The sequence below is a fragment of the Arvicanthis niloticus genome, chromosome 2 (assembly GCF_011762505.2).
Source record: "Arvicanthis niloticus isolate mArvNil1 chromosome 2, mArvNil1.pat.X, whole genome shotgun sequence".
Taxonomy (NCBI): domain Eukaryota; kingdom Metazoa; phylum Chordata; class Mammalia; order Rodentia; family Muridae; genus Arvicanthis; species Arvicanthis niloticus.
In genome coordinates, this window is record NC_047659.1 from 121107406 (window position 1) to 121119143 (window position 11738).

Sequence of the window (11738 nt, forward strand, 5' to 3'; positions counted from 1 at the left end):
CTATTACCTTCCATTTTGACCTTTTGGGACAGGGTCTCTGAAGGAACCTGGAGTTCACCATTGGCTAGGCCAGCCGGCCATCAAGCTCCTGGGATCAGCCTGTCCCTACCCCTCAGTGCTGAAGTTACATGGCCAGTCATAGCTTTTCTGTGGGTGCTGAAGACTTGAATCAGGTTCTCTGGCTTTGACAGCAAATGTTCTTGTCCATTAACCCATCTCCTTAGTCCCTGCTGAATGGGCTTATGAGGTATCTGCCTCTCCAGGATGTTAGTCCCTCTGTTGATCATTGAGATTCTGGGGTGTCTCTTGGGTGGAGTTATAATCTGATAAAGTAAAACCACAAGCCACTAGTACTGCACAAGGAGGTTCTAGAAAATTTCAGGTTTGCATCTGGAAGGAGAGAAGGCCTCCAGTGGACGCTGTCGGTTACCCTGAGATGAATGCTTCTCAGCTGCTGACTCTTCAGCTAGACCCCTGAGAGAGGGGTTTCTTCCCCTTCTCCTGTCCCCATATTTCCTTCTATCATGCTTCAAATCAACATGGAACTAACCAATCACACAGCCATTCTGTAGTGAGGCTCCAATGCTGAACTCCTGGGCATGAGACAGCATGACTTCAAATCAACTGGATGCTGTTAGGTTTTTCTCCAGGGCTTACACACCTAGCAGAAGGGTTTCCTCCCGTTCTTGTCTGTCCTTGGTGTCACCTGAACTGAGCAGGTTTTGCTGGGTGAGTGGAAGGACCTGACTCTGTCTGGCTCTGGTGATGTGGCTTGCTCTCTCTAGTCTGGGATCTTTTCATGACTTCACACTTTTGGAGGCGTCAAGTCTTTACTCTTCCGTTCCACTGCACATTCTTTTCCTGGAAGAAGAGCATCCATGGCACTGGCATCCTTGCCTGGTACCCAGGGTGTGTCACAGGGTGCACATGTGCTACAGTGTGACCCTGTGAGGGTCACCCACATCAGTCAGCTCCTTGGATGTAAGCAACAGAAACGGGTAACGAGGTAGAAGGCTCTCAGGTTTCTAAGTTGGGAGTTAGAAGAGCGGGACAGAAACCAACCAAGTCTAAGCAGAGACCACAGGCAGTCCCATGTGTCCCTCACTGTGTACTGGGTGTCTGATATCATCCAGGCCTTGAGAAGACTGCCCTCTGCTGGCAGAGAAAGGGTGGCCCCTGGTTTCTACACTAGGGAGGTCCTGGTACCTCACATACCAGAGGCACTTCAGTGGGGAAGATACACACTAAGGGGAACAGGAGGGCTGAGTGCTGGACAGCCAAGAATGTGGGGAGCCATGGGCTCAGGTGGGCCAGGGTGGGCAACTAGCTTGTTCAGTATCCCAGCTTGATGAGGTGTAAACAGAACAATTTAATGCCTTCTGGGCAACTTCCGATCCTTTCTTAGTTACTCCTGCAAGAGTGAATCCTGCTTAGTGATTCCAACTCTTCCCACATCCTGACCCCTGTGGTCTACAGTGTTCCCTCTCTTCTGGGCACATGCCTCCCAAAGACATAACCAGACCCTGTGACCTGGGTCCTCCATGGGTTCCCTCGCTGCAAGTTCCTCATGCTTGCCATGAAGTCTGGTTGGCTTCCTGCTGCGGCTCTCCGCCCCACTCTTCAGGGCCCTTTTCTGCTCAGAGATGCACAAGAAGCGACCGGTGGCAGAGCTGGGCACGGAGACTGTCACCTCACATGGTTTGGCAGGGATCTCCGTGAGAGCCTCGGCATAGAGCATCCAGCCCCACTGCTCAGCATCGCCCACCTTCTCCTCAGCTTTGCAGCCTCCTGCCTCCTGCCTCCCCTTGACTTCCTGAGCCTGATGGTAACAGTGGGCACTGGAGTATTGTTTAGAATATTGTTTAGAGTATTGTTTAGAAACTGAGCAAGGTGATGGCCCCACCCATCCCTATGCACTACACACACACACACACACACACACACACACACACACACACACCACTCTTTTGCTTTAGTAAAGAGGAAATGTGCTTATAACAGAAAAGTCCAGGTCGCAATGGGTAAGCAAAGAACACATTGGTTTCTCTCATATCAGTGATCTATAAATGTCTACTTTTATGTCCCAATGGCCAGGTTTTGATCATGTGGCATCTACTAGTCAGCGATGCTTAGAAATGTAGTCTCCTGTCATATCCAGCTAAAAGCCCAATGAGTTCATCTAAGTAGCTCACATGTGTGATTTGACTCTCTCTCTCTCTCTCTCTCTCTCTCTCTCTCTCTCTCTCCCCCCTCCTCTTCCGCCTCCCCCCTCCCCCTCCCCCTCCGCCTCCCCCTCCCCCCTCTCTTTCTGACTCACTCTCTCTCCTGGTCTGGCTGCAGCAGGCACTGGTCTGGAGGGCAACTGCACCGGCTGTGTCATATGCTCACAGGAGAATGGCTGTTCCACCTGCCAGCAGAGGCTCTTCCTCTTCATCCGCCGGGAAGGTATCCGTCAGTATGGCAAGTGTGTGCATGACTGTCCCCTTGGCTTCTTTGGAATCCGTGGCCAGGAGGCCAACAGGTGCAAGAGTACGTATCTCCTCCAGTGTTGCAGGCAGGCTTGGGTAGAGCTGTCCTGTATCCCACCCTCTCCCCAAACATACCCTGGGAGGAAGCAGAACCATGCCTTACCCCAAGCTTACTGGTTCTAGCTGTCCCTGCAGCCCTAGACCAGGTAGACTCTTCTCTGATTCCGTCAACCTCTTAGAGGACACCATCAGTCTCAGCACAAACAGGGCAGGGAACCTTTACTTTGACCTGGGTTCTGTATGACCTCAAGCAGGTTTCTCACCTCCTCTGGGTCTAGCTCAAGTAGGAAAAGTAGTCCTAACCTTTCTTCCATTTTCACTGTGACCTAGGACAAATTAATCTCTGGGTCTTGTGGGTAAAGGGTGAGGGAGCCTCACTCCCAGCCCAGATTTACTATGTGATGTTTAGTGTATCACTTCCCATGCTCAACCTCAGGTTAGATGAGAAAGGAAGGCTTTCTCAGATGTAGCCCAGCTCATCAATGGCCAAGTCTGGGCTGCTGATAAGTTACTGTATCTTGACCCCAGTGTTCCAGAGCTTGAGGTTGCACAGAGACCTTCTCACCTCAGGCAGAGCTATGGAGCCCCATCACAGGCAGCTCACTTATGTTGTCCCTGGCTCTGTTGCAGAATGCGGGGCCACATGTGAGAGCTGTTTCAGCCAGGACTTCTGTATCCGCTGCAAAAGGCGGTTTCACCTATACAAAGGGAAGTGCCTGCCCACCTGTCCGCCAGGCACCTTGACCCACCAGAGTACCCGGGAGTGCCAGGGTGAGTGAGGCCCTGGCTACCCGTTCTAGTGTTGGGGGAAGGGCAGGAGACCTGAAAACAATCAATGAAATGTTATCAGATGATGGGCAGCCCAGCCACACGTTGGTACTCAGAGAATCTTCAGGGCTCTGGTGCCATTGTAACTAACCATTAGGATCGTGGATACTGTGTCACCAACTCTGACACTGCTTTTGTCACCAAGGGTGTTCTCACCAACAAGGCACCAAGGAACAGAGTTACCCGTAGCCATCTCAAGAAAGTCACTTCATCTGAAGATTTTTTTAAAAAATAACTGCCTGGGACAAGGGAAGTGGCTCTGTGGACAAAGGTCTTGCTGTGGAGGCTCAGCTGGCCAGTGCCCATATAAAAGCCAGGCACAGTAGGCACTCTCTGTGACTCCCACAATGTGGTTCTCTGGAGGTGGCTAAGACTCCGTCCTTACATGTCAGTGGGAGACACAAGGGGCATGCAGTTGGTCTCTAGTGTGTTAGGTACAGAATCTCTGAGAGGAATTTTGAAGCATCATAAAGTTCCTGGACCCATCAATCGCTCCCTACGTCTTTCTTCAGTGTGGCCTCCTGGGTCTGTCTCTGAGCCTGCATGCCCACCTGTGACCAAAATTTGCCTCTGCTGCTCAAGGCCCTCCTGTGGCTCCTGTTGGCTGCTAGCAGAGCCTGGGCAAGCAGGTCCCCGTCCGTGGCCTTTTCATTCATCTTCAGCATCCTGGGAGACTCCATCCACATGAAGCACCTCCTACCTCTCTTTCCCATCCCACTGGGACTCCAAAACACAGTCTCCTCCAAGAAGTCTTCCTGGACCCAAGGGTGTGGCCCATGCCTCTGGGTTCCCTCTACTTCTGTGCCCTCCAGAATTACACAAAGCACCCTGCCTTCCTGGTACAGTGTCTCGACATGGTGTGTTCTGGGAACAGGCAGGTATCTTTCATATGCAGCTGCCCTTCTGTACCCAAAACTTGGCTCTCGCAGTAGGTATTCAGTCTTGACTGGTCAGGTGAAATTCTTGGGTGGTGACAGCGTAGCTACCTGAGGTCTCTGGAGACCTGTTCCCAGCCATGCTGTGTACACCTGTTACTGTTCCAGGTCTCAGCACTTAGGACTGCAAGATGGGACATTACTGTCCCCTGGGCTGGGTGTTGCCTCCCACTCAGGAATGAGTGAAATGTATCTCTAATTCCCTCTTCTGAGAACTCTGTCTGTGAGCATTTTCCCCTCTCACAATACCACTTAGGTGTCTTCGGCCCTCTACCCTCGATCAAAGGCATGTGGCCAAGCTCAAAGCTGGAACTCTGCTCTTGGAGACCTTTTAGCAGCCAATTACTTCATGTCTGTCCCCAATTCCTGAACCTTTCTGAATTCCAGCCACTTGGTCTCTCAAATCCTGGTGGCCAGGGAGGCTTAACTCAGCTCTGTTACACCTCTGTGGAGACTCCGCTTCTGCCAGGAGCCAGCCCTGGCTTCTAGCACAGCCTTCATTGAGTTCTCTGCAAGCTCCTGGGAAAAGCAGTTCGCCACTCCCAGCAACAGACTGAGTTCCTTGCATGTAGAGATGCTATCCTCAGACCCCTGGTCACTGACTCCAAGAAGCACACACTGCTGATGGATTCACTTGTCTGTCTCTCCCTTCACCCACAGAAGAGTGTGAGCCGAGCCCTTGGGGCAGCTGGAGTCCCTGCATACACAATGGGAAGACCTGTGGCTCAGGCTGGGGCCTAGAGACCCGGATGCGGGAGGCTGGCCCAGCCAAGCAGGAAGAGATGGCAAGCTGCCGAGTGTTATCTGAGTCCAGGAAGTGTCCTCTAAAGAGGCCCTGTCCAGGAGGTGAGCATCAGTCCTGCAAGATTCTGCAGGGAAAGACCCAGAGGTAACTGGGTCCAGGAAGAGAGAGACAGCCCCATAAATGACATCTGCAAACCCACTTCAAAGACCCCTGCCTGCCAACTCTTTCTGTAAGCTAAGCATTACCCTGTCAAGTACTTCCAGAGAAGGGTCCTAGACATAATAAGGAGACTGGTCTGCATTGCCCAGCCCTCTGTACTGTAAGGACTTCGGGATAGTCTGCTGTTTCTAGTGGAGTCCCCAGGAGAGCCTGGGGAGTGTGGCTGTGACTGCCATGCACTGCAGCACCTATTGGAACACAAAAGGGAAGAGGTGCTGAGAAGGGGGTCCTTGGCCCAACATACAGGAGTCAGTTAAGGCAGACCCCCCAGGATGCAGAAAGCCAAGGTTGCCATAGAGATCTGAGCAGAAACACTCTAAAACCATAGGCACGCATGTGCAAAGAAATCTCAGCTGAGGAATCGATAGCTGTCAACTATGCAACAGGAGAACAAGGACCTGTGGCTATACCACTCCACTAGTGCCTCAGGGACCCCTTCCCTGGGTAAGACCACAAGTTTCCAATGGAGACTGCTGAAAACCACAAGAGAGGGCAACCGCATGCATCATGAAGTGTGAGGAAGATGGCGTCAGCACAGAAAAGCAGTGTTAGTCATGGTGTGTTAAATTCTCCATAGTCACTGGTGCCTTTGATCTGCCAGTGACTGGGATATAGATGTGGTTATTATCCCATTTCAAGAGTTGGAAGCCCACAGAGCTTGAGGCCCATGCCCCAGGGTCACACAGCCAGGACTAGGTGAGCCTAGAAGCCGAATGTTAGTCAGTAGGCAAAGAAGAATCTCTCCCACCATCGCCACTACCCACACATACACAGTGAGCAGTTGGGACAGAGACTGGGGCATAGATGAGACTAGACATCCACAACTCAAGGAAAGCCCTCTCTCAAATGATGGTGCCAGGAGCTGTGGCTGCAGACTCTGAGGTGACTGCTGTGGGTGGCATGTGCTTAGTGAGTCCCCACAGAACCTCAGCCCAGGTGCCTTGTCCACCTGTAGCTTTCCTGAGCTCACCCTCTCAGAGCCGTCTCCTGTCACATCATGTCATAGCATTGACACCTCTAGGAAAAAGCCCTGCTCCTTCTGCAGTTGTGTGTGGAGAGTCTGGTCTCCGGGGAGAGTAAGGCTGTCTCTGGGGCTGGACCAGGACCCAGATGTTAACTTTGTGGGATGGGTAGATGCCTGGGTGGAGGAAGGATCGGTGCATGGGGAATGAGTGGATAGGTAGGTAGTTGTATGAGTGGGTGGGTAATTAGAAAATTAGGTGAGTGGGTGGATGCATGGTTGGAGGGTGCAGGGGTGAGTGGGTGGGTTGATGGAATGGGTAGGAGGGTATATGGGTGGGGGAGGATGCATGGGTGGGAGGGAGCATGGTGGTGTGAGCGGAGTTGTGAATGGAGGTGTGCATAGGCAGCCAGCAGGCTGGCATAGGGGAAGGGTGAAGACACAAACCACTCATCTTTCCCAATCCCAGCCCTCAAAGCTGACAAGGACCCCTTAGGCAATGCTCTCCAGTCCTGCACAGTGCCTCCAAGGATTTAGATTTGGTGGGGAGCCCCAAAAGTGAGCAGCCTACTCTATGGGGTACCACTGAGTCTGCTCTGCAAAGGGAGATGCTGAGACCCTGGCTCCTTGCAAAAGCAGTTATCCCTGGAGAGATAGCGTGCCCTCTCTGTGTGCATCCTTGGAAGGCAGTGCCCCGAATGGTGCTATCAGTTCCAAGGACACACGACTCCCCAGGAGACTTCCTTGAGACAAAGAGCCTGTGAAATGGCTTGGGTGAGGAGGCACCTTATAAACCAGAAGTTTAGGGTTGTTCTGGCTCCGAGTCGATCCTCAGTCTTTCCCCCTGTCAGTCAGCAAGAGCAGCTACGAGCTGGGAAGAGGAGTGCCCCGGGGAACAGGTGGATCCCTGCAGAGGCAGGCCAGCAGTATGGATCGCCACAGGGAAGCACAGCCTAGGTAGTGACCATGAGCAAAGAAGAGCTGCTGAGGCAAGCTAGCAGAGGACCCTGCCAGGGGACATTCAGCTCTCCTAAAGACAGCGTGCTGGGGTTTTGTGCTCTGCCAATCTGGCTGCTGGTTACCCAGATGAACTTGTCTAAAGGGAAATTAGAACTGGCTGCAGGAACTCCAGGCTCCTGAGCAAGTTAATCATCTGGCCAGTCCTCTCTGAGAAAAGAGACGAATCAGGTGTTCACATTGGACTCCTCTAGGGCTTGTGGAACACACTGGGGTCTTGATGAGACCAGGGTCTGGGATTTGCAGCCAGCCCTCTGTACTATGTCCCTCAGCCCTAGCTGTGGCCAGCCTCTCTCCCCGCCTGTCAAATGGGATAGAAATTGTAGCTTTTGCTCCCACCGTGTGGATTTACACTCTGGGTCATCCTGCCTACACCAAGCAGCAGCTAAACCTCAGGGTCTCTGGCTATGGGGCTGGGGACTGGGACAGGAGCTTGAGCAGAAAAAGATCAGTCTCCAGCAGGAAGCCTTTTTAACAGTAAGAGAGTACATAACCGGTGGAGGGTAGGGGCATACGGACACCCATGAGGCCATCCTAAGGCCTGACAGGCACTTACCCAAGTGGTCCTTCAGCCACTCCCTCAGGCCAGTGTCCTCCCAGCCCCCTAGGAATCACCAAGGAGGAATCTTCTAGAACAATTTTATCTACAGGCCCAAATTTAAAACAGGGTGACTCTGGGCCCAGCACTCCAGTTCTGGGGCCTGCTGGGACTACTTGGGGCTTCCTCGTCTCTCAGGACTTCCCTGGCCGGGACCTGTGTTCTCTTACAGAAAGAAATCCCAGGCAGAAGAACAGGAAGGATCGGCGCCAGCGCAAGGACAGAAAGTTGGAGCGCAGGCCACACCAGCGCGGCTCACAGTGACCATTCCCGGCTCCGGCCTCTGCCTTTGGCTTGCTGCACTTCAACTGTGGGCTCCTCCCTTCTCCCCTGCCCTGTTCTTTCTCCACATCCTTCACTCTTTCTACCTTTCCCGCCTGTCCAGTCTTTCCGCTAGATTTTATCCATCTCCCATTTCCTCTCGCCCTCACTTCCTTCTTCGCATCCTTGTTTCTTCTTTGGAACTTTCCTTCTCTCTGTGTGCCTTTCCTTCATTTCCTCCTGTTTTCCTTTTTGCTCTTCACCTGTCCACCCCCCATCAGAGACAGACACTGAGCTCATGTCCTCCGTGTGGCTCTCTGCACCTCAAAGCAAACATTTTTTCTAGATCTTTCTGTGACTCTGTCCTGACTGCATCTTTGCAAAGTTACAATTTAGGAGGAGTAGGTTTGGGTGCAACTTGACAAGCCCTGAGAGTTCTGCTTCTAGCCAGAGAGACTCTGCAGCCAGAGTTATGAACTGTTCACCTGGCTAGTCCCTCAATGCTGATTCTACAGCACTTAGCCATTGCCTCTGTGATAAGGCCACCAGGGACAGGCTCTGCAACCTTTAAAGGCCCAGCCTGAGCCCCTTATCTAGGATGGTGGTATAGAAGCCACTAGGGGTCCTTTGGTTAGACAGTGGCCCCAGGCCCCCCAGCACATCTCCTTGGAAGTGCCTGCAACACACCCTCCGGTCATCCTCCCATCTCTTCACCCTCACCTCCTACCCCACCCCCACCCTGCTCTGGTCTCCCTTTCATAGTGCCCATGATCTTTCTGCAGCTGACCAGCGTCCCAAGGAGACTCATGTACAAGATCATGTGGGACTATGATTCCTGTTACTCAACAGTGCTAAAGACTATTGAAGATGGAGCTTAGAGATGGCCCCGCCCACTCTGTTCACTGCCCATAGAGACTAAATCTAAGGAAGTGATGGGTACTCTGCCTTTGGTCTGCACATCACATCTGTGAAGAAGCTCCATTGTGTTTAGGGAAGTAGAGAAAATCGCTGGGTTAGCAGTTGGGGTGGCCTCCCACTTTCCCACCCCACACATGAATACCCTGAGTGTTCTCTTTCACTATGATAACCCCCAGATCCAAGCAGGAAGGATACTAGGAGGAGCCTTCCGGTAAAATAAATCAAATGGCAAGTCTGTCCTCACCCCTGCCATTGACCTAGGAGCTGCCATTTTTGCTGAGAGGCGTCCAGGCATTAGGGCCCAAAGATAACTGGGGAGGGAGGTAGTGTGGGTAAGAGAAAAGCTCCGTGTGGTGTAATGTCACTCAGACTGTGACCTTCACGGTCACCCTACACTTGGCAGGTGGGGCTCACACCACTTCGGACCCTGTAGCTGTGCTCCTCCCTGGTGCCCCATTGAGAACAGCTGGGTCCCCAGCCAGGGCTCCAAATTCTCTGCAGAAGTTCACACCTCTGAAATGCTTTCTTGTTGTTTTGAGACTCCCAGCTGCTTTTTCAAGAAAGATAAAAAGAGAGAAACTTTCGAGGACTGCTTGGGCATCAGATAGTGTTAGGAATCACCATGTCAGAGGTGCACAGTAGTGGACTCTAAACTTCCTGGGGCAGCTCTCACCAGAGTGTTCTAGCGGAGAGGGGCCAAAGTTCATGGGAACTGACTGGGGACAGATGGGGCATCTGCTGGAGTGCTGACCAATTCTTCCTAAGAAGGAGGCTCTCGGGGGCTCCATCATTAAGGTGCTTGCTTTGCAAGCATAGGACCTGAGTTTGACCCCCCAGCACCCACATGAAAAAGCCAGACATAGCGGCGTGCCCTTGTATCACAGCACTGGGGAGGCAGAAACACATAGATGCCTGGGTCTTGTTGGCCAGTCAGCCTGTCCCAAGAGGCAAGATCCAGGCTGGTAAAGGGCCTTGTTTCAAAAGAAAAGTTGGCCAGCACTGGGCAACACCTGAGATTATCCTCTGGCCTCTACACACTTGTACACAACAGACACACATGCATGTGCACACACACACACACACACAGCACATACAGAGAGAGAGAGAGAGAATTTGCTTAAGCTTCAGCCAGATGCAAAACCAAAAACTCTCAGCCTCCTGAATTAGATGCAGCCAGGCCCCAATTTGTGATCTATATGGCTTTTTGGAAGCCAGGAGCCTCCAGAAGAGCACTGTCCCACTGAGTCATGGGTATAACCTGGGCTGCTGGTGAGCTGATGTAAGCCCAGCCTGTGAGCAGTTACCTGGGAGTCTGGGCCAAGCCTTATGCCAGTTCTGGACTTCTGTTACTCCTTGTGATGAATTCCATTGCCTGCATCTGGAAGGTTCTGCCATGTGCTGGGCTTTGAGAGAATTTTCACAGCTTCAGGTTTCAGGGTCCCATCCAGACCTACACATTATGACCAAGCTGAGAATGAATGAGAGAAGAACTTACTCTAGGATAGGTTAGGGGGAAGGGCACCTAGAGTTCCGTGGTCCGGATTGAGGGCCACAGCTCCAGCTCTGACTGCACAGATCAAAGGTCTGAGTCTGGATAGATGGGGAAATACAGATATGTCCTGCCTGGAGTTTCCTGCTAAGATTCAAACCCTAGGACACTGGAGGCCTAAAATTCTATAGTTGTTACAGAACAAGAGTGGATAATGGCCTGCACTTATCTGGCCATGTTTTTCCCTTTTAAGGTGGGGGACCTGATACCTGATACTCTGTTCCTAACCAAGGTCTCTGGATATTTTTTAAATAATTTTTTAATGGTTTCAAGTTTAAAGGTATGGTACATCTCTCCCACCTTCCTGGTAAGGGAAGCTCCATGGCATCGGGTGCTTCACCAGCCAATGCTGGGAACATTCAGAAATGCTTTACAGCTGGCTGGAGTCACGGAGAAAGCCAAGGAGGTTGGCACCTCAATAATGTTCTAGTGACAGTGACATTTGGCCCTCCTGCTCCATCCCTGTGGGGCTGTACCAGGTCTTCTGATTCACTCCTCCCATCTCCACCTGAGCCTTCACCATGAGCTGCCTGCTGTTTCCATATACAGCCACTAGAGGGTGTCACTCAATCAGGAACTGCCAGCCTGATCGTTGCCCACTCTCTTGAACTTGGGGGCATATTGCTGTCTGCGGGGGGTGGGGGGTAGCAAGAGGCTGCCTCCCACTCAACTGAACAGTGACTTCAGTGGAATAGCAGCATACAATGTCTAGACCCAGGTCCCAAGCCATTCCAAGCCCAGAACAGAAACCTGACTCCAGACTCAGAAGACAAGAGTCCAACATTCCAGGAGAGCCATGAGTGACCTGCAGACATCAGCCCCAGGCGACTGAACACCCCAGCTAGTTTTAAGACAATTTCATTCAAACTGTGGGATCCTTCTGACTTGGAAATGCACATTCTAACAATAAAAGTGATAGTGATGGCGGAGATGGTGTCCCATATTGGCTTAGCACCCAGTGTATGGCAGAGGTGTTAAGAGCCTTACCGCTGAGTTTCAGTTCTTAATCCACTCCTTCTATAGAGACCGTAATAAGTCACATTTCCCTGATGCCCTCTTACATACCTAAGTTTTTACAACCTTTATCAGCTGCATATTCACACACCCCTGTCAACCACCTTGTAGAAAAAAGAAACTCATCCAGATTCTTCAGCTTCATCCACTCAGTAAAAAATGCAT

General features: G+C 51.8%; 1 protein-coding gene across 2 annotated transcripts in view; it reads left to right on the plus strand.

Moving 5' to 3' along the window:
- Positions 1-11488, plus strand: part of Rspo4 (R-spondin 4) — a 35469-nt gene extending 23981 nt beyond the window's left edge. The window contains exons 2-5 of one of the 2 annotated variants that reach the window (XM_076929966.1): positions 2344-2529; positions 3159-3299; positions 4952-5137; positions 8004-11488. In XM_076929966.1, the coding sequence (XP_076786081.1) occupies positions 2344-2529; positions 3159-3299; positions 4952-5137; positions 8004-8095 (605 nt within the window). In that variant the 3' untranslated portion in view covers positions 8096-11488. Of the gene's footprint in view, positions 1-2340; positions 2530-3158; positions 3300-4951; positions 5138-8003 lie in introns of both variants that reach the window. The other variant, XM_034495666.2, reaches the window with a different exon arrangement.
- Positions 11489-11738: the final 250 nt, after the last annotated feature.